The following is a 23,823-nucleotide window of genomic DNA, read 5'->3' as shown; positions in this document are numbered from 1 at the left end:
CAACAGGTAGGCTGCTACTTAATATTCTGAATGGAGTTATTATTTGTAACTGTAGGATGAGAAAGTGCATGCACTGCAGCCTCAATTAGCCTAGCTACTGTAGCTAACTTTAGCTAGCTTAACTAGCTTCTCCCAGTTTGATGCAGTCATATTTGATGATAAATAACCTAGCTATGGCAGCTTTTAGTCTACTATAGCACGAGTCGGCTTGGTTGGTTGCTGTCTCTCGTTTCTCCCTCCCTGCTCCCAGTGTCACTCGCTCACAGTATGGTGCCCCCCGCCTGCTAGAGCAGCACTTCTGTCTCCCTCCTATCACGCTTTATCAGCTCCGGTCAATAAAGTAGCTTAAAAATATTTTCTGCTGCTTCCCTCACTCGGATTGGATCGTGTCTGGATCCGACCAGGTCTATATGGAACGGGTCTGCTTGTCCTCTGGTCCGTTCGGAATGAGTGTCTGTATATAAAAAAAATGTATGCATATTGGGTTCGGGTGGGAAAGCCCCAGGTCCATTTCAGATTTCATTCTTCCAACTTTTTGGACCCGTGAAGACCTCTACCATCCCCTGCCTGCCATACAGGAGTGTAGAAAAAACCATTTAGATAATTATAGGGTGTTTTCTCCAGTCATCACATAAGGTAATTGCTAATAAAGGCATGTCGGCGCAGGAAAAGACACCGCCACTCCCTTATCAAACTTAATTTATGATTTACAGGCAATGTGCTCTGGCTGTAAGAAAACTATGTATTTTCATGTTTGGTGCGCAAATGAATTGCTCTTACAAGATCAAGCTGATACGTCTTCACTCTAAAGTCAAAGCTGTCTCCTCCATAAACTAGGTTGACTTTCTCAGTACTCTCTCTCGCTATTAATTATTTTCCCCTCGGCATGTGTTTGTTTGGAGTGGTGGTGGATGTCAACAGCGATGCACATACTGTCGAGACGGTTGACAGGCAGTGAGAATTATCTAGCTTCACTGGAAATATTCGGCATTGCTGGCGCTGACAACCGTAAATGATACCCGTGGAACAGTCGTTGTCTACGTCCGTGGCTTTGAAGTGAGGACAAAAAAACAAACATTATTACAAACGTCCACAAGTGTGATCTGGTGTTCTGTGAAGTCACATTTAAGGCCATCTTCTGAGTTAATCCACCCTATCAGGTTTAACTACTGTCCTTGCCGTTTACATAGCATCTTTCACTTTTTTTATCTTCATTTTTATGGCTGAAAGCCGGGTCCATAGTAGACTTAAAGCTGTGACATTTCTTTGTTTTCTTTGGTAAGTGTGCCTCTGACTCCTACCATGCATTTACACGTCCATGTTCGTCTGTGCATGTTCTAAGAGAACCTCTTTTAGAGGCTCAGCACTGTGTTTTATTGTTACGCTAGCTAGAGACACACGATTCTCCTTTTAAATATGTGATTAAGGAGAATTACGACATGCTCAGGTCACAGATAAGGTCACGAATATGTGGGGAGGATGAGAGAGAGAAATATAGCGGGAGTGAGAGAAAAAAGAAACAGGGTGAAAACAGAGTGAGGTAGTGTTTGAGTTTTAAGTGGGGTGATGAAAAGGGTTGTTTTTCGTTTGGCTCTGCAGGGGCTCTGCAGACTGCCAGAGAGGGAGTTTGAGAGGTTCCCTGACAGGTGCTTTACACACACACACACAAACACACACCTTTGTGAGGAACAAACACACACCTTTGTGAGGATGCACCATGGTGCTGCTTATTAGCTCCTAAAAATAGAGTATCTTTTCAAAGGCTTGACAGATTTTGATACATGCACTATCACTTTCTTTCTGTCACACTTCTATAATCTTTACTGCCATAGTCAAGAGAGTCAATTTGAATGGTTTAATCGAAAGCAACCGCTTCCAAACACTTGGAGCAATGAAATGCTACAGTTGGGAGTTATGTTTATGAGAAGGAAATATTTTCAAGTTGTGTTTAGACAGAAGATGAGAAGATGTGATAGCTGAAAAAACATCAGACCTGACTAGTTTTGTTAGGGTTACTTTTCTCACGAGTAAGCTATATCTACACAGATTTGTGGTCTGCGAATGTACTCAATTGGCATCTTCTGTGAGTAGGAATATCTTCATGTGTCTTGTATGTATTGGGTCTAATGTGTCTGTGCATGTGTGTGTACTATACAGTACGTGTGTGTGTGGTTACCTGCTGTCCAGGCTTGATTGGTGACAGCGTGATTCCCTGGGTGTTGATGACAGGCAGGATCTGATTGCCGATCACCGTGGCAATGATCTGGCCCTGGGTGTTGGTCAAAAGCTGAGGTGTAATTGGCTGGACCTGCAGCGCAGGGTTTCCGCCCCCTGATTGGCTCGAGGGCCCCCCAGAGTTGGGCATCAGTGGGATCGTTCCAATTATCTGCAAAGGAGGGGTGAGAGGAGAAGAAATCAGATGGGCTGTTCCAGTGATCTACAGTACATGGATAAGGGTAGGAGGGTGAACATCTTTAGAACTATTGTTCTTATGATCTACTGCACAGAAGTATGGAGCGCCTTTCAGATTCTATATGAACTCCCACATCAAATAAAACATACAGTACTACTGTGTATGACAATACATGTATATCAGTGGACGCACAAACGTTTGGAATGACAGTATCAAAGCCCAAGCACTTGATGGTTGAGTTCATGTGTGTGTGCTGGTGCAGACCACTGCCTGTATTTTCCATCACCAGGCCAGGAGAGGGGCATGTATGTGTGTGAGATTCATGTGTGTATATGTGTCTTTGTCGGTTTCTGTTTAGGGGGGTTGCTAATGCTGAGACCCCTCCCCCCCACACAACACACACACACAAGTGCGCTTGCACGCACACCAACACACACACACATACCCCAAATGTCCAATTCAGCTCCCAGGGTCCCTGGGGTACTTAATCCCCTCCTCCACTCTCCTCCTCTCATCCGCCCTCCCCAGCTCTCCTCCTCTCACCCCCCCTCCCCTCCCCAGCTCTCCTCCTCTCATACCCCCCCCCCCCCCCCTCCCCAGCGCTCCTCCTCTCACCCCCCCCCCCCCCCCCCCAGCTCTCCTCTGCTCTCCTCCATGGCTGCAGATCAAAGGGGGCAGCAGAGTGTCACCGCAGCGTTTTAGCTCTCAGAGCTGCCAGAGTGTGGCCAAGAGTAGCGCTTTAGGGGGGGATTTAGCGCCTCTTCACAATGATGAAGGTTAATGTAATCTGTGGACTGGTCCTGGACAGACAGCTTCAGAGTCTCTCTGCTTGTTCTCTTCTCTGACAGGACCACAGCATGCAGCCTCATTATGTCAGAGGAGAGTGAACATGGTTGGGCTTGCCATTATTTTACAAAACGTGTCATTTGGACATGGCTGGAAGATTTGGGCTAGCATTGTTGTATTTTGTTATAGTAAAAAACGAAGTCAAAAAATGATTACCAAAATAAATGGACACAAGCACAATTAATGTTTTGGTAGCTCATACTGCACAGGGTTTCTGCCTACTTCAAGCATTGTGTATAAATCAAGATTATTACACATGCACCTGCCACTATGTATAATTTCACAGCGAGATGCAAACAGGTCCCCCCATACTGTAGTCCAGCATCTCACAACTGCTCTCAGTGCTAATCTGATTCTCCCTGCCATGCCTCTCTCTGCTTTATTGGACTCCCCTCCCCTCTCCCCCCTCTCAGTTTGACATAATGGGGAAGGATTCGTGGTGTAAAGGTAGGTAATCTGTAATTCATCCCCTCCACGGCTCATTTGCTTACGTTGCTTCGCGTTAAGCTACAGATAATTTATCTCTCTCTCCGCGCTCTGTGTCGCCTCCCCTGTAATGCTCTCCTCTCCTGCCACTTAGCATATTTTATTGCGCCGCCTGATGCTAATGTCTCTCGACGTCTGGCTTCGCGTGCCTCTGTGGCGGAGGACTTGTTCCGCTCAATTATTCATCCTCATTGGACTAAGTGGTTATTCTATAAGCGTAATAACACAGGCAGGGAACTGACAGCTTAGCTCTTGTCCCGGATGCAACGCTACTTCTCGCCCTCAGACCTCTTGGATGATATATGGCAGTGCTTAGATGGCGTTCCTCAAGGCAGTCAATTGTGACACTGATTATGTAAAACATGAACATTCTGATGGAAACCTGTAGATTCACGGAGAGGTCCATGGAGAATACATGCTTTGGTGGAAGACTACAGCCAGTTATGGCATTTTGTACACACAGAGTCACATACGTTGTGGCACCATCTAACAAACAATAGTATTGTCAGCTTTGTCCAACCAGCATCCTTTATGTTTCCCTTTCCTCTCTGTCTTTTTCCTCCTCATGTATTTGTTTTCCACTCGTGATAGTGTGGCGTGTCAGGAACGGTCAGGACCTGCATCCTCCTCTCCCTCTCCCTTCTCTCAGCAGAACTCATTAAGATTATCCTTCTCTTCTCTTGTTTCCACAGAAATGCCATCTCATCTATCCAGCCAGGCCAGGGCAATCTGTGGTGTTAGCCATGGTGGCCAGACAATATCTCTGGCCATTTTCCCCTCCTGCTATCTCCGTGCTGGGAATAGAGAACCATGTTGGAATAGAGAACCATGTTGGAATAGAGAACCATGTTGGAATAGAGAACCAGGTTGGAATAGAGAACCATGTTGGAATAGAGAACCATGTTGGAATAGAGAACCAGGTTGGAATAGAGAACCAGGTTGGAATAGAGAACCATGTTGGAATAGAGAACCATGTTGGAATAGAGAACCATGTTGGAATAGAGAACCAGGTTGGAATAGAGAACCAGGTTGGAATAGAGAACCAGGTTGGAATAGAGACCCATGTTGGAATAGAGACCCATGTTGGAATAGAGAACCAGGTTGGAATAGAGAACCAGGTTGGAATAGAGAACCATGTTTGAATAGAGACCCATGTTGGAATAGAGAACCAGGTTGGAATAGAGAACCAGGTTGGAATAGAGAACCAGGTTGGAATAGAGAACCATGTTGGAATAGAGACCCATGTTGGAATAGAGACCCATGTTGGAATAGAGACCCATGTTGGAATAGAGAACCAGGTTGGAATAGAGAACCAGGTTGGAATAGAGAACCATGTTTGAATAGAGACCCATGTTGGAATAGAGAACCAGGTTGGAATAGAGAACCATGTTGGAATAGAGAACCATGTTGGAATAGAGAACCATGTTGGAATAGAGACCCATGTTGGAATAGAGAACCAGGTTGGAATAGAGAACCAGGTTGGAATAGAGAACCATGTTTGAATAGAGACCCATGTTGGAATAGAGAACCAGGTTGGAATAGAGAACCATGTTTGAATAGAAACCCATGTTGGAATAGAGAACCAGGTTGGAATAGAGAACCATGTTGGAATAGAGAACCATGTTGGAATAGAGAGCCATGTTGGAATAGAGAACCAGGTTGGAATAGAGAACCATGTTGGAATAGAGAACCATGTTGGAATAGAGAACCAGGTTGGAATAGAGAACCAGGTTGGAATAGAGAACCAGGTTGGAATAGAGAACCATGTTGGAATAGAGAACCAGGTTGGAATAGAGAACCATGTTGGAATAGAGACCCAGGTTGGGAAACGTTTGGAAGTCCTGACTTACTTCATTACAGCTCAAAGACACTAAGCATATCCATTTGATAAACGATGTTAATTGCTTTATAAGATCACAAAGTCAGATGTAAAGCCCTCTTGATTGTGGGCCTAAAACAGTGTGAATATTCTACCATATTACAAAATATACAGATACCTACAGTATTATTTACCTGCCTTTATTTGCCCCGCTGTTAGGTTTCAAAATTTAAAATGACAATGTCAGAATATGTTTCCTCTACCTCTGAGGACTGAGGGCTTCCGCACGCAGGAGTGAATTTGTATTTCAATGGAGTCCCTCCGTGGTTGTGCACATGCAGGTTAACAGAGCATGTGTGTTCCTACCTGGTATTGTGTGTATTAGTAACAGCAGTCTGGCCTGTGGGCTGTGGCCTTTATCAAAGCTCAGTGAAGGGGATGGATGGGCCCAAAAGCCCAGGCTCATGGGGGTTTCACCAGGAAACACAAAGACCAGGAACCAAGGTTAACAGCGAAAAAATACTACAGTTTACTATAGAATACTACAGTATTTACTGTAGAATTCTTTAGTAAACTGTAGTATACTGTAGAATACTATACTACACACTGCAGTATCCCTCGATCATGTGTAGTATTTACTATAGAATTTTGTAGTATACTGTAGAAAACGATAGTAAATAATACAGTATATCTCAGACCGCAAAAACACTACAGTAAATACTACAGTAATTTCTGCAAAAACATTCCAGTCTGCAAAACACTATAGTAATTACTATAGTATATTATACTACAGTATTTCATTTGCATATACCCTGCCCATTCCCCTCCCCTATATCCCAATTTGGGCCACCCAAGTATAGACCATATATTTTGTTCCCTACAGGTTGTCCGTTCAGACCTCAGTCCTAACTACTTACAAGTTATGGAAAATTTGCTCTTTGAGTATTTTGTCCAGTAGGTTTCCTCTAGGAGAAAGCCCCCACTGCTATATCAAAGACAATAAAACAGAAACACTATAGTAAATACTACAGTAATGTCCACAAAAACACTACAGTAAATTACAGTAAGCAAAAACCATGCAGTAATTACTATAGTATACTGTATACTGCAGTTTTTTACTACAGTATTTATGCTATAGTAAACTGGAAATACAGTATATGTCCATAACACTACAGTAAATACAGTATTCACTGTACACTACAAAAAGTGAAATCCAAGCAAGCCTAAATATCTTATATTGAGTGATAATTCACTTAAAATTGTTTTTTTTTCTTGTTTTTTGTACCAAGCTAAATTATGTAACGTCATTGGCAGATCATTTTGCTTATTTTAATCAAAAAAATGCCTAATACAAGTAATTGATCTTATTTCAAGATCTTTAAAAATATATTTTACCTTAATTGTTGTATTAGATACTGAGGAAACAAAAATAAAATGGTATAATGCTTTCCTAAGGCAGTCTGTGTATATCAAATTAATTCTTACTATTTTCTCACAGACGTAGTCACAAAGATGGGACTGAAGAGTGGCTTCATCGACTAGCCTTGGAAAGTGAAAAAAGATTGACAAATGTAATCAGGTGGACACATGTTAAAGCCACATTATCAAATCCAATGCTTTTCAAGGCCCCTGTCTGGAACCTACACTAAACAAGCTAAGAGAGAGAAATCAACTGGGCATTAATGACCGGGTCATCTACTGTGTTATGCTCTCTTCAAAAAAGACAAATACTTCATTTAGATAAAAATACCTATAGAAGAAGAAAGGACTCCAAATGAAGGCAGGACAAGTATTTTCATTCGGATACTTTGATCAAATTCCTTGTGCTTTTAGTACAGTAACAATGTTGTTACGATGCTGCATAACCTAGCTAAACCACTGCTCTCTAACCTAGCTAAACCACTGCTCTCTAACCTAGCTAAACCACTACAGAATATTCAACAAGCACACACATTGTGGAGCTATTCTAGTTCCTCTATCATTCTTCCAGCAAAACAAACACCAAAGTCTGTTTGGGATTCTACAGACTGACACAAGTGCTGCTTTTATGGTGGGCATTCAGCTTCTGAGGCAGTGTTTGTTTGTCCTCCAGTCAAGTTGCAGGCATGCATTAGTCTCTGTAATGTTGCCAGTATCAGAGGGGTGGTGGGGTATGTGTGCGTATGTGCGCGATTGTGTGCATGTGCACGAGGACGCGTGCGTGCATCCATCTGTGTGAGTGCGTGCCTGTGTGGTGGGGGGAACACTGCGTTAGTAGTAGTGTGGTGCATGTTTCGGAGCGCTCAGACTGAATAATGCTCTGGAATAATGAGGTCAGGGAGCAAAGGACTGTAGCCCAGGGCTTTGACCGTCTCTGTGACCTTATTATGTCAGCCAGTGTCAGTCGGCGTGACATTACAAAAGCACAGAGCATCCCATCAAATCCATCTCAATGGGGATCTGTCCCCGGCGCTCTGGCCGTTTCCAGACCAGGGAAACCCATACTGTCTCATTAGCTGTGTTTAGCATCAAGGGCTAACACACACTCACGCATGTTGTTTACGGTATAGACTACATGTGGGCAAATGAATAGAAGAACATATACACTCTCAAGAAACACATTTATACACAATTATAAGTAGCCTGCAATATGTGCATTGCTTAGTCATGAGCATATTGAGAAAAACTCCCCATGTACAGCAACTCTTACGCCTTACAGACTTCCTACACAAACAAACATGGAATAAGGTCTGTCTTATCATAAAACCACAAAAGCCAACATCTAAGGCATTAGTCAGGCAGTGGTTTTAAGTTAGTGATAAAAACAGGATAGCGGGAGGAGTGCAGCGAGAGAGGGATGAAACAGGGGTCAATGTAAATAACCGGCTGGCACGAAAGGGCACATTGTCCATACGAGCTTCCTTTAATATGTGCTGTGCGCACCTGCAATAAGATGATTCATTAGATAGGGCCCCACTCTGACAAGCGTCATCGTTCAAGCCTCTGGCTACTGATGGAACAATTCTGCAGCCACCCTGTAAATATGACAAGGTCAGCGTTTTACTGTGACGGGAACTTGCGGATAAGAGGAGGAAGCCACGGGGCAGTGCCACATAACAACCAGCAGAAAAATAAAGAAATAAACCCCCAAAACAACATTACTACATAAGAAAACAGAATATTGAGACCATCCTGTCTTTAGAGTTCTGTTTGCATGTATTTAGTTAGTGAAAAGTGTTTATTGTAGCACTGAACAGCATGGAAATGTACTGTAACATTAACCACCATTGTGGGATGTGATCTTCCACTAGGTTTTCGTTGTGAGCCATTCCAGACATGTCTTATGAAAAGTTGATACCTGGTATACAGGTGTTATAAGTGGTATAATGAGTGGACACTCACCTGTCCTTGTGCATTGGTGACCAGCTGCCCCGTGACTCCAGCTTGCAGGTTGGAGAGGGCGTTGCCAAAGACCTGGGACCCGGTGATGGAGCCCATAGCTGCTGCAGCCACCGCTGCCTGGCTGGCCAGAGAGTTCAACTGAAGGTACACAATCAACCATTAGAGGTCAAACATAATAAATGATGCTATTTGATCAGTAGCAATGACGTTTATTGGTAGTCTTGAAATGTTAGCGTACACAAACATGGGAGGGAGAGTGTAGGATGAAGAAAGTGAAGTAGCTTGAGAGAACAGAGTGTCAATACTTTGTTCCTAAAGACAGTCGTACTGTGATGTCTAAATGTATAGTAGTCCATCATCCAGGCCCTAGAGGTGTGTGCTCCAGGGCCCAGAGGACAGCCTGGGGTGGGCCGGTGAATAAGTGGCAATTTTATCAGTCTAAGTGCTTCCTGTGGCCCCCGGGGCTCTCCCAAGGACCAGCACCATCTTTACAGGGGCCAGGCAGCCCCAGACTAGCTCTAACCATAGAAGTAGCCACGGCGGCCATGCACCACCACCTTAACACCTCCCACTCTGAACCACCCCGCCACCATACCGCTCCACCACGCCGCTCATCTCGAGGGGTTCAAAAATGATCGTCTTTACCCCGGCTATAATGGACTCATCTGGAACTGGTGGACTGGCCAAGGGCTTGTGAAGGAGGTCTCCGTGTGGGCAGAGCCTGTGGAGCTCCAGCCAAGTAGGAGCATGAGATGACCCATATAAATCAAGCTAACCACTTATTAGGCCTGAAAATGCACTGCTGATTTGGTTGTAGTGCAGCAGAGCCTTATTAGGTTGTGTAAGTAGATCAAAGAGCAGGCCGGCAGGGGAGACCATCCAATTACTGAAGAGAATAGAGAAATAAAAGAAACACTGCTTAAGCGGCGACTGGCTTGTGCTGGTGGGCAATAATGTTATGAGGGGCTAATATTCAACGAGGCCTGGTGAAACAATTGAAAATCCTAATAGCACATAGAAAATGCATAGAGAAAAGGATAACCATCTAAAAACAATATGGATAGAAAGATAACTTCAATGAATAGTGGATATGCAATATCTTTCAGATACTTCTGGGCAAGTTACTATAAAGCTATCAAAAGATCATTCAGCAAAGGCATAAATTCCACAAATCTTTCTCTCCACAGCACAGGTGGTGGGCCGAACCTGAAAAACGTGAAGTTGATCGATCCTTGTCGAGGGAGGAGCTGATTTTTTGTATATGACAGTGAAATACACTTATGATGACTGTAGCACCTTCAATTCTTGCACATTTTCTCATAAAAAGTATATTTTAACACTGTCTGCTCAGGCAAATTAGCTGAACTGCTAAACTTATAACCAATCAGAACACCCGTACATACACGTCGTGTAGGCAGCAGCCAATGGCTTGCTTCTATCTAAGATATAAACACAGGCTCACGTGAATTCACAAACTGCTGTCGGATGTGTGATGAAGAGGACCAAATCTACTCATTGTAGCTAGCTAGCTAAATTGGGAGTCATTTAAAGCTTGCGTTGATTGCATCACGTTTATGTAACTAAATACTGTAGATTACAAATGACCAAAAAATACATTACCTGATAGTAGTTTATTGGACAGAGATCATGGCGGTCCATAAACAATCGTTTAAGTGCATGCCGCCACCTACTGTGTTGCAATGTACGATCAATCATGATCTGCCCAATTCTGTACTACCATGAAAATAAAATAAAAAGCAAATAAATCCCTGTTAATTTCTACCACACCCTCCCCCTCCACCCAAACCCCCTCCCCAACCTCCCTACAACATTAAACTTCATCTATATCATGCTGAAACCCTCCACCCTTAGGATTGTTCAGCATGTCAACAACCATTTCAACAGTAACATCTGTTACTCCCAATATCTCCTTTGCCATCTCCACAATAACCTTCAACCTGGCATTTTTGCATTTCACAACCCGAGTCGTATTGATAACCTTACCAATAAAAGCTATGAAGTCAACTTTATTCATTATCAAAGTGTCCTTTGACACCGCACATTCATGAGCGCAAGATTTCTGAACAGGCCTCCAAACCATGCCAGAACCAGCAGAAACACCAGCCCCGACAGCAGGTCCACTTAGTACAGGAGCAGCCATGGAAGCTCCAACATTCCACACTGTAGTTCCGCCAATCTCTCCTACAGCCTCTGCATACGATACATCCTGACTGATCCTATATCTCTGAGACTCTCTAGCCTCTCTCTGCACCTGGCATCCACCAAATGCTGCACTATGTTCCCCCCACAAGTACAACACTTAACCTTCACATTGCTCTACCATTCACCGTAATCATGTTCCTCTCCACACTTGGCACATCTTTTCCTTCCTTTACATTGAACAGCTTCATGTCCCATTCTTTGGCTTTTAAAACACCGCAATGGGGATGGGACAAATTCTCTGACATTGAAACTAAGGAATCCTATCTGTACTATCCCAGGCATAACCTTCTCAAACCTCAGCAGCACTGATAGGCTTTCACTTCTTTGACGTTTTTTCCTACTGATCAACCTTTTGGCCTCAACCACTCTTCCTCCCTTCACATTTTCTTTAATAAATGGACTTAGATATCTCCCCTCAATCTAGCATAAGTACCAGGGACATGGCTTTTAATGTTCTTCCCATTAAGCTTTTCCATTTTCAGAATCTTCTCTTGCTGAGCCTGGCTACCACAAAATATGAACAATCTACCATTTCCAACGAACTGAGCTAATTTCACTTCACCTACCTCTTTCTCTATGGCATTAGTTAGTCGGATAGGGTGTAAGTGAAGCCCTGTGGTCTCATCAAACACTATCACCACTTTCCACTCCAACACATCATTACTCTTGCCTCCTATCTTGGCCCTCTTTATGCTTTCTTTACTAGACACTGCACTGCTTTCTGTATCATGATCTCTCTTCTTCCTATGTCTTTCCACTACCGACCATTCCGGTCCTTGACCCTCATCCTCCCGCTCCATACCATCAGAACTGACACCCATATTGTTCGCATTCCAGCACAGCTGTTGCTTCACCAACTTTTTATCTATTTCCGCACTACTCGCGGCCATTTCCAACTCCCGGGCTCCCCCCTCTTGCCTTCCACCTCAAGCTGGCATCAGCTGTGTTTACTTCCTTTGTAACAGAGAACATGATTGCCAGAGATGGTACCCAAGTTTTGATTGGTTTACTGTTATAGTACTTGGCAGTGTTTGCTTGACCAGCTAGCGAACTTATAAATATGAATTTAAATTAAAAAAATTGCAAGAATGGAGATTGCCAAGAAATGGAAATGTGTTCAGAAAAAATAAATGTAGCTTATATGAAAAAAAATGCGCCTCCACCTCGCCAAGTATCGATCATCTTGAAGACTAAAGCAGATATGGTGCTTTGGCCCACCACCTAAATCATTCTGTGGGGACCTGAGCTTTGTTAAACTGAGACCATTCAGTTGCCATTCATCTTTTATGGTACCCCCACCACCATATATTATTACTCTTTCTGAAATCAAATGATGAAAAAATGCCACGGAACAATCAATACTTTTTCATTGACAGTAAAGGTTAAGTACATTAAGAATGACACTGCATTTGTCTTATGAAATCATATTTCATGTTGGTGGCCTCAAATTGGCCATGATTGATATTGGGTCCCCTAGTCTGAAAGTCATCCAGTTTTTTTTCTTCCGAAAATCGCAGGATTTTCTTTAAATGCCCATGCCGCGTTCGTCTTTCTGACCAACTTCAGTCTTAAACGTTAAGAAGAAATGTCTTTTCATTTTAGTTATTCATCTTTCACAGAGGTGATGTGCATTTGAGAGTCTCATTCAAGCTTTTACTCGTCATTGGCTACTTGACATCTATCATTAGCTCCAAATGATAAAACATATGCACACAATTTCCATATATCTCAGAAGGGTTGTCAACTTTTGACAATTTTATTTGTTTTTCCATGCTCTTATGAAAAAAGCACATGAATTTCACATGATCACTTTGTAGCACTGAAGTTAATGTGTTAACATGTGACAACATGTAAAAGCAACATGTGATAACATGAAACTACATATGTGAAAACATTGAGCACATGTGGAAACATTGTCTCATGTGAAATAAATGTGACAACATGGGGATGTAAAATTTCAACAAGTGAAACGACACGTGAAAACGTTTTTTCACGTGAAAATGCTGTTCCACATGTGAGAGTTAGATTTTCACATGTGAATGTTTTTCACATGTGAAAGTGCAAATTCTATTTTCACGTGAATGTTTTTCACGTGAAACTGCAAATTTCACATTTGAATCTGAAATTCACGTGAGGTGAAAACATGTTATTCTCCTCACATGTGAAAAGGTGGTGTTAACATGTGAACTCTAAATGTAATACATGTGAACATATGGTTTCACATGTGAACAACTGACCTCATGTGTCTCTTTTGACAGCTCAACATGTGAAAACGCCTATTTCACATTTTTTTGGAAGAGAAGTCATGAAATGGTATGGGGGCTTTAAGGTAAGTAGTACGCTGTTTAGCTAAAATAGTGTAAACATCTTTAATCAATATAATTACATTTGACATGATCATTTAGTGCTGACTTTTCAAGATGACCCCACCTGGGATTTGAACTCACAACCTCTGAATTTGGGATACGCTGACATTTCTGCTGCGCCACAAAGTCTTCAGCAGTTTCAGAAGTCCCCTAAAGATTCATTACCTATAATACATCTCTGCACTTAGCAAAAGAGTGCCATCTGCACTGCTATTTTAGTTATCAGTTAATCTGACTATTCTCTCATCATTAATTTAATTTACTTATTTCAACAATTTGAGGGGTTTTCTGTATAGTTGTCTAATATTGGTGGGTCATATTATTCTGTTTGAATGATACTCCTGAATCACTATGATAAATAAAATAGTTTTTCTTGAGTGTATTTTTAACAAAACTGAGATTTACTTTGAGGTCCAAAATGTAGGAATACAGGTGAAATCTGTTATTGACACAGACATGGTGGCGTAGCAGGAAGATCGGAATGCCGTGTTCAAATCCCAGGTGAGGACATGTTGAATAATAATTACTGTATAAATAAACATACACAATGTAGTCATGTATGTAAAGTATGTAAGTTGAAAACACTGAGTTTTTGTTTGCAGGGCATCCCCTGTGAAATGTCATGTGAAAAATATCCATGTGAAATATCATCATATGTGAAGTGTTCCAAAACCACATGGTTTCACATGATTTCACATGTGAAATACAATTTTACATGTGCAAAATGTGGACAATTTACATGTAAAATCATGTGAGTTTCCGCATGTGAAATCATGTGGTTTTTCCATAAGGGGAGGCTCGTAACTTACAAATAATTTGCTCTAGTCAGGATAGTATTATTGTAAAGGTCAGAGAAACAGAACAGAAGAGGAAGCATGTATTTCATTACTTGCCATACAGTAATCGTTTTGAAAACATGTCACTCACCTGTGAAATGGATGCCCTGAAGGACTCGTGTCATTTTGAATATACATTTTTGCGATTATATACTGACTTCTAACCTTCTAAACGTATCTTATTCATTTTAGATCAGATTGAAGTTGATATCAATAGAGATAGCAATAGTTTGTTTTTTTGACAGCTCATGGAATCAGGGGTGAAACACAAACAATAAAAAAATTAAACCCGGCTGACCCATGGAATGGCAAGTTTCCATCGTGCCAAAAAGTATTTGGAGTGGGATTGGTATCTAGACAAAATGGTAGTGTGTGTTTAAACTCTTCTCTATGGCAAAGCTTGTAGTGTCACTATGCTAATAAGGGTTTAGCCTGCTATTACTGTAATAGTGAGATTGAGATATACATTTCTCTCTCCTTTGATGCAATATGTTCACATTGTGAAATGTTTTAGATGCATGTTTCCATATATGACAGAAACAAAGGATGAGTGTGACGAGGAGCCAGGTTTGCCTCTATATCTGTCCTGGTGGGGGGATGGAGAGAGCCAGCCAGACCACCTCATCCTGTTTTATGACCATCCTGCTGGAGGAACGGTGATGGATTTGAGAGGGCCTTATCCGGGCCAAATCTTCAAATAAATACATGTATCGTTGCAAAAGTGGCAGGAAGGGTCGGCTGGTGATATCAGTCAGTCAGGGATTGCATTAACAGATAATCCTCCCTTCATTTCTGAGTGGAGCCGCTCTCTCTCCTCTCCCTCTGCTCTCTGCTGAGGGGGAGAGGATTTGTATGAGTGAGAGGTGATACAATGGTGGAGTCCAGGTGAGGCAGAGAGGATTTGGTTATGATCGGTTAAACATCATGCCCTTAGGTGATTTGGTTATGTCAAGTGATGCGCTGGTCTGATAAAGGGGATTTCCTTATTTAACTGGGTTGATGATGTGGATTTGGTCATACCACGGGGTGATGTGCTAGCCCGATAGAGGCACAGTGGAGTGGAGGAGGATGTAGAGAGGGGTGTCTACACTACAGCTAGCAGAGCAGATCAGAGCCTGGCCTCATGTGGAGTTGGAGAGGTCTGGATCAGTAAACAGATAATGGTATCAGCTCTGACAGAGACACTTGACTTGCGGATGTAGTTGGTGTCGTTGGCAGTGTGTGAGTGTGTGAGTGTGTGCGTGTGTGTGTGATACTATGGTGCGTTGATACTTAGGTGCTTTATCCTTGTGTAGCTATACGTGCCCAACTGAATATGTTGGTGGTAGTATCATTGTGTTTGCTATTCCTCTGCTATTCGGAGGCTATTATTCCGGTAAATCCAGGTAAAAAGAGAGAATCGACTGGGCTCTATCCTAGGGTCTTTTATTGGGTAATATGGATAGCAGTGTGAGGGAGAGCTACAGTGAGGGAAAAAAGTATTTGGTCCCCTGCTGATTTTGTACGTTTGCCCACTGACAAAGAAATTATCAGTCTATAATTTTAATGGTAGGTTTATTTGAACAGTGAGAGACAGAATCACAACAAAAAAATCCAGAAAAACGCATGTCAAAAATGTTATAAATTGATTTGCATTTTAATGAGGGAAATAAGTATTTGACCCCCTCTCAATCAGAAAGATTTCTGTCTCCCAGGTGTCTTTTATACAGGTAACGAGCTGAGATTAGGAGCACACTCTTAAAGGGAGTGCTCCTAATCTCAGCTTGTTACCTGTATAAAAGACACCTGTCCACAGAAGCAATCAATCAATCAGATTCCAAACTCTCCACCATGGCCAAGACCAAAGAGCTCCCCAAGGATGTCAGGGACAAGATTGTAGACCTACACAAGGCTGGAATGGGCTACAAGACCATCGCCAAGCAGCTTGGTGAGAAGGTGACAACAGTTTGTGCGATTATTCGCAAATGGAAGAAATACAAAATAACTGTCAATCTCCCTCGGCCTGGGGCTCCATGCAAGATCTCACCTCGTGGAGTTGCAATGATCATGAGAACGGTGAGGAATCAGTCCAGAACTACACGGGAGGATCTTGTCAATGATCTCAAGGCAGCTGGGACCATAGTCACCAAGAAAACAATTGGTAACGCACTACGCCGTGAAGTACTGAAATCCTGCAGCGCCCGCAAGGTCCCCCTGCTCAAGAAAGCACATATACAGGCCAGTCTGAAGCTTGCCAATGAACATCTGAATGACTCAAAGGAGAACTGGGTGAAAGTGTTGTGGTCAGATGAGACCTAAATCGAGCTCTTTGGCATCAACTCAACTCGCCGTGTTTGGAGGAGGAGGAATGCTGCCTATTACCCCAAGAACACCATCCCCACCGTCAAACATGGAGGTGGAAACATTATGCTTTGGGGGTGTTTTTCTGCTAAGGGGACAGGACAACTTCACCACATCAAAGGGACGATGGACGGCGCCATGTACTGTCAAATCTTGGGTGAGAACCTCCTTCCCTCAGCCAGGGCATTGAAAATGGGTCGTGGATGGGTATTCCAGCATGACAATGACCCAAAACACACGCCCAAGGCAACAAAGGAGTGGCTCAAGAAGAAGCACATTAAGGTCCTGGAGTGGCCTAGCCAGTCTCCAGACCTTAATCCCATAGAAAATCTGTGGAGGGAGCTGAAGGTTCGAGTTGCCAAACGTCAGGCTCGAAACCTTAATGACTTGGAGAAGATCTGCAAAGAGGAGTGGGACAAAATCCCTCCTGAGATGTGTGCAAACCTGGTGGCCATCTACAAGAAACGTCTGACCTCTTTGATTCCTCTTTGATAGCTCTTTGCCACATTCTCCTCCGTGCTGAATCCTCCCCCCCCCCCCCCCCCCCTCCCTCTCTGTGGATGACTTCGTCAACCACTTTGAAAAGAAGGTTGACGACATCCGATCCTCGTTTGTTAAGTCTAATGACACTGCTGGTCCTGCTCACACTGCCCTACCCTATGCTTTGACTTCTTTCTCCCCTCTCTCTCCAGATAAAATCTCGCGACTTGTGACTGCAGGCCGCCCAACAACCTGCCCGCTTGACCCCATCCCCTCCTCTCTTCTCCAGACCATCTCCGGTGACCTTCTCCCCTACCTCACCTCGCTGATCAACTCATCCTTGACCGCTGGCTATGTCCCTTCCGTCTTCAAGAGAGCGAGAGTTGCACCCCTTCTCAAAAAACCAACACTCGATCCCTCTGATGTCAACAACTACAGACCAGTATCCCTTCTTTCTTTTCTTTCCAAAACTATTGAGCGTGCCGTCTTTAGCCAACTCTCTTGCTATCTCTCTCAGAATGACCTTCTTGATCCAAACCAGTCAGGTTTCAGGACTGGTCATTCAACTGAGACTGCTCTTCTCTGTGTCACGGAGGCTCTCCGCACTGCTAAAGCTAACTCTCTCTCCTCTGCTCTTGTCCTTCTAGACCTGTCTGCTGCCTTTGATACTGTGAACCATCAGATCCTCCTCTCCACCATGGGCGGTGTGTTCAATAGGGCGATATGGGCGACGCACTGCCAAACGGGAAAAGGAAGGGATTTTTTTTCTAATCAATTATATCATGGCAACAGTAGTTCAGTGTTCACGTCTGATCTGCCAGCCACTAAATGTCCAATCAGGCTAAAGTCGTGCTTCAAATGTCCCCGCCCGTTTTGGGGCGATTTCAGTCAGGTTGAAAATCGCCCAGAAGTCTCTCATAGCCTCTAATGTAAAATATTTTTTTTTCAAATTTCGGAGCTTTCAATACATTCTCTATGGGTGTCTGAGGGCTTGCACTTACTCGCTTTCGTCATACGTAACGTAACGTAACCATGAACGGCAGACAGCAACGCTTGGACAGCGACTGGTGTAACCGACATGCACCATCTTTCAGAAAAGATTAAGAAAAATGAGCTGTCAAAGACCCACATTGATAGCTGTTTGAGATTGTCTGCTTTGGTGAGAGTGAATATTGCCACTCAACTGGATGAGGGATACAGGCTAGCTGTCCGCCGCCACAACGATGAGGTTAGCAACAGCAGAGTCGTGAACACTGTCTACGAGAATCGAGACGACCTCATAGAATGTTTTGAAGCCATCCGGACGGGTTCATTGGGTTCATTTGACCAGCCCACCGTACCAGAAGCTACAGAATAAGGACATCGATGCTGTCTTTATCAAACGTGCCCTCGACAGCTTCGCAAGCAGTGTGCAGGCCATAAGGTAAGATAAAGATTAAACAATATCATTCGATCTTTCTCAAAGCAGAGCTTTATTTGAAAATGTATGCATGAAAGGAGACTGCATTTGTGTTTGAAATTACATTATTGTCATTATATATGGCCAGTGGTGTAATCTATCTTATTTTATATACTATGTGTACTGTACAGTGGTGCTCATAAGTGTATGAACACATTCTAAAGCTGACTAAAAAGAGGAATAAAAAAATAAAAAAATCATCTTTTGGAAATTGATCTTAATGACTTAATTAAAAAAGTTGGAAAATCCAACCTTTAAGGACACCAATTTTCTTTTCTTTTTTATTCCTCTTTTTAGTCAACTTTAGCATGGGATCATAAGCTTATGAGCACCACTGTATACTGTGCTGAACATCCAGGCTATGTGAGACACAAAGGCTAACTTAAACACTAAAGACTTTATGCATCCCTGCCCATTTTAAGTGGAACTGAAGTATTTGTACTATACATGGATACATTGCATATACCTGTGCATCACATAGACAACAATACTGTACAAAGCCAACAAACACATTGGTCTGTTTGCCTTCAGGGACTCCTCTCAACAGCAGCTGCAAGAAGCAACAGGAGCCAAAAGACCCAGAACAGCTTTGAGAGAAGAGGAGAAGCAGAGGCTGTCTGAAGAGGTCTGCAACACCATCCTGGATCACACCAAAGAAAGGTTATCTTTCTCTGGCCACCTTGTGAGTGCTACCTTACTGCAAGCAGACATGTTTGAAAGGTACTGCCATTCAAAAAAATAAAAAATCTGTTCATGTTCATTTTTACAAATCTATACAATTGGCCAGAATATGGTTGTTCATATTTACAAATCTATACAATTGGCCAGAATATGGTTGTTCATTTTTACAAAGCCATACATATTGTTTATGCAGTGTTGAGGAATGTGAAAGAACACCCTTGATTATTTTTACTGTGATAACTTATTTTGCTTTTGTAAGCCAACACTTTTGAGATCAGTCAATAAATGCTTCTGGTATTGACTTATATGCTGCCCCTGTCTTCATGTTGTTGCTGGACATATCTTTTTAAAAATGTGTGTAGGTCACCTAAATCATCAGAAAAATTGCCCCTCCTGAGAATTTTTTCAGGAGCCGCCACTGCTCTCCACCCTCTCCGAGCTGGGCATCTCCGGCGCGGCTCACTCTTGGATTGCGTCCTACCTGACCGGTCGCTCCTACCAAGTGGCGTGGCGAGAAGCTGTCTCCGCACCACGTGCTCTCACCACTGGTGTCCCCCAGGGCTCAGTTCTAGGCCCTCTCCTATTCTCGCTATACACCAAGTCACTTGGCTCTGTCATATCCTCACATGGCCTCTCCTATCATTGCTACGCTGACGATACACAACTAATCTTCTCCTTTCCCCCTTCTGATAACCAGGTGGCGAATCGCATCTCTGCATGTCTGGCAGACATATCAGTATGGATGACGGATCACCACCTCAAGCTGAACCTTGGCAAGACGGAGCTGCTCTTCCTCCCGGGGAAGGACTGCCCGTTCCATGATCTCGCCATCACAGTTGACAACTCCGTTGTGTCCTCCTCCCAGAGTGCGAAGAGCCTTGGCGTGACCCTGGACAACACCCTGTCGTTCTCCGCTAACATCAAGGCGGTGACCCGATCCTGCAGGTTCATGCTCTACAACATTCGAAGAGTACGACCCTGCGTTACACAGGAAGTGGCACAGGTCCTAATCCAGGCACTTGTCATCTCCCGTCTGGATTACTGCAACTCGCTGTTGGCTGGGCTCCCTGCCTGTGCCATTAAACCCCTACAACTCATCCAGAATGCCGCAGTCCGTCTGGTGTTCAACCTTCCCAAGTTCTCTCACGTCACCCCGCTCCTCAACACACTCCACTGGCTTCCAGTTGAAGCTCGCATCTGTTACAAGACCTTGGTGCTTGCCTATGGAGCTGTGAGGGGAACGGCACCTCCGTACCTTCAGGCTCTGATCAGTCCCTACACCCAAACGAGGGCATTGCGTTCATCCACCTCTGGCCTGCTGGCTCCCCTTCCTCTGCGGAAGCATAGTTCCCGCTCAGCCCAGTCAAAACTGTTCGCTGCTCTGGCACCCCAATGGTGGAACAAGCTCCCTCACGACGCCAGGACAGCGGAGTCACTCACCACCTTCCGGAGACATTTGAAACCCCACCTCTTTAAGGAATACCTGGGATAGGATAAAGTAATCCTTCTACCCCCCCCCCCCCCCCCTAAAAAAAAAAAGTGGTTATCCCACTGGCTATAGGGTGAATGCACCAATTTGTAAGTCGCTCTGGATAAGAGCGTCTGCTAAATGACGTAAATGTAAATGTAAATGTAATTGCCAACAAGGGTTTTGCCACCAAGTACTAAGTCATGTTTTGTAGAGGGGTCAAATACTTATTTCCCTCATTAAAATGCAAATCAATTTATAACATTTTTGACATGCGTTTTTCTGGATTTTGTTGTTGTTATTCTATCTCTCACTGTTCAAATAAACCTACCATTCAAATTATAGACTGATCATGTCTTTGTCAGTGGGCAAACGTACAAAATCAGCAGGGGATCAAATACTTTTGTCCCTCACTGTAGGTATAAGAAGGGGGGATAGCAGTGTTTGACGTCTAAACAGGTGATTTTCCGCCACAGTGCCTCCTCTCAACAGTGCTACGGGAGGCAGAACATGACAGACGTGGCCCAGCATTTGTGTTGATTGCATGTGTTGCAGGAGATAAACAGTGATCTTCCTGTTTGCAGGGCCTCCATTGTGTTCCGGCTTTTTAATTCCCCCGTCAATAGGGTGGTGAATAGGAGTCTTAGTGCCATGGATCTCACTACCCGATCGCTAGGGCTGAATCGTGCCAATAACACACAAACAGGAGCCCCAGGAATCTGATAATGACATGAAATAATTGGATAAATACATATTCTGGAGTCACCAGTGAGTATTGTATCTGCTGGTGCTGTGTGATGTAAAGTTAGGTGCACTGTAGAATATTATTATATTATATTATTATATTGAAACACCAGTCTGAAACATACAGTATGTCATCATCACAGGACCACAAGCCACAGATCTACTTGCCATCACTCCCCATAAGCATTATTCATCACCCTAACTTAATACATACTGTACAGGACATGGGGTCAGTAGGTACAAAAAGAGGTCCTTGATTCAAGGTAGATATCATTCTTTGATAAAACAGTAAATGTAAACTCTGTTTCGGTCACTGTTGACCATTAGTGTCACCCGGTGCAGTAACCCGTTGACCATGAGGGTCACCGGTGCAGTAACCTGTGCAATCTCTGGAATAGGATAAAAATGGTCTCTCTGTGAGCGTGGAGAGACCCCTGGAAATGTGACTCAAACTAACTTGAGTTTATTCTAGGCTGGCTCTTCTTATGTGCCTGTTTTTAAGCGAATCACTTGTTTTTTTGTATTGTCAAAGGAAAACAGAGTGTTCTACCATTACTAATGCTTTGAACAACATCCATAATTGTTCTCTCGGCTCCTTAGAAGGCGCTTATTAGAAAGCATTTAGCTAAGAGTAGACAATTACTGTAGGATGAAAATACTTCCTCCAGTGGACCTAGATACACAGCATGTGTAATGGACAAAGGATTTTGTACATGAGGGCACAGTATATCTGACCAGTATGGAACAGAATGTACTTCAGCTTGCCTGAGAGGGTCCTCACATGGATATAGGGATGATAGCAGTAAAAGGAAGTCTGGCAAAGTAATGCTTTTGAATGTAGCCAGATGCAAGAAGCCCATCTGTCAAAGTGGCCCTCCATCTTAAGTTCTCCTGTCATGCTCGTTATCACTCAGCCAAAAGTGTGGCAAAGTGAACCAAACAGAGAAAATTAACAATAAATAGGGTTATTGCTTCTGGATGAGAGGAACGAGCGTCTATCTCAGGAGGAAAAACACATACGTTTCCCTTTCTCGGCCCCACCTCTCACATCCCTCCATCCCTCTCTTCTATTCGCACTCCTGAGTGAATGTAATCAGCTGTGACATGAGAAAACACGCTCTCTGTCTGTCAGTGCCTTGCCAGTCCTCTGCTCAGCCTAGCTTCTCCAAACAGCTCCCTTCCCGGCTCCTCCTTGCCCTCACATCCGCTACTGGGCTCATGTACATCAAAATGCCATTAGGCCCTCCCAAACACCTCTAGTCCCAGGGTTGGCTGGAATGGCTGGGCAGCCTCACACACTGCTCCTCCACTCTGGGTCCTCAGAGCGTCGTCTGGGCCACCGATGGACCTCTGTTACCACTCTACTTATGGGCCATTGTCACAAATCAACATTCGAAAGGACATTGAACATTGATGATGAGGGAAGAGAAAGGCATAAAGAACATCAGGGACAGAAAACGCCATGACAACACAACACCAGCACATCAGTAACCATTCAAACCATTCTAATGGCAGTGGACCAGAGACGGGTGGGAGGGGTGCGTGCTAATGGAGTGATGTCATCATAGCCCAGCAGTCTGACAGCTAGTTAACAAAGGGGAGTGGGGGCTGATAAAATAAAATGCATTACTTCTAGGAAATAGACATCCTTAGTGTTGGGAGAATGGCCATATTTAATGAATTTAATGAGGCAAAATGCTAATGAAGGAAGGGCAGAGTCGTGAAAATGTTCAGGCTAACTATAAAGGCATGATTGAGTGCAGGATAGTAGCCGTCAATCCTCTCGCTCATTAGCTTCATGTGAAATTAACAGCGGCTTGAATCATTACATAAAATCTGTTCTCGCCCATTCGTTGATAATTGTGGGGCTTGGGAGTTCACGATGGGTTCTATTGTCATCCATCAGCAGAACAGTACATTTTCTCTGGTCAGAGGGGCCACCGACTGTGTGGCTAAAAAAGCTCCCTTATAACATCCCTTTTCTTCTCATTTCTCTCTGCTTAATAATCCATAATATTTGACTTTTTTCGGATGTGTTAAATTTACGTCAACTGGCTATGTGATGAAGTACCATTCGTGGAAAAGAGCTGACCATTGCGATTTTATGAAGTGACATATTTGGTGCAGTTATTTGCATACAGTTGTAAAGTTGAGAAACATGCCGTTTTTTTAAGCAACCTTTCCTCTCCTGCTGTAGATGTAAAAATAGCAGAGAGAGTATTACTCTGGCTGAGTGTGAAGTGGATGTATTGCATTCCTGGTCTGTGGTGCTTCTCAGTTT

The 23,823-nt window shown here is 43.5% G+C and overlaps 1 protein-coding gene across 1 annotated transcript in view; it reads right to left on the bottom strand.

Moving 5' to 3' along the window:
- The window catches only part of LOC311109122 (POU domain, class 6, transcription factor 2-like), a gene marked incomplete at both ends in the record, with an annotated part of 124,661 nt that overhangs the window by 27,532 nt on the left and 73,306 nt on the right, over positions 1 to 23,823 (bottom strand). The window contains 2 exons of the mRNA XM_084151933.1: positions 2,177 to 2,386; positions 8,946 to 9,083. Coding sequence (XP_084008059.1) covers positions 2,177 to 2,386; positions 8,946 to 9,083 — 348 coding nt within the window. The remainder of the gene's footprint in view (positions 1 to 2,176; positions 2,387 to 8,945; positions 9,084 to 23,823) is intronic.

Source organism: Coregonus lavaretus (assembly GCF_964263955.1).
Source record: "Coregonus lavaretus genome assembly, chromosome: 34".
NCBI classification, from domain to species: domain Eukaryota; kingdom Metazoa; phylum Chordata; class Actinopteri; order Salmoniformes; family Salmonidae; genus Coregonus; species Coregonus lavaretus.
Note: the sequence above shows the minus strand (reverse complement) of the source record. Positions and strands in the feature narration are given on the sequence as shown.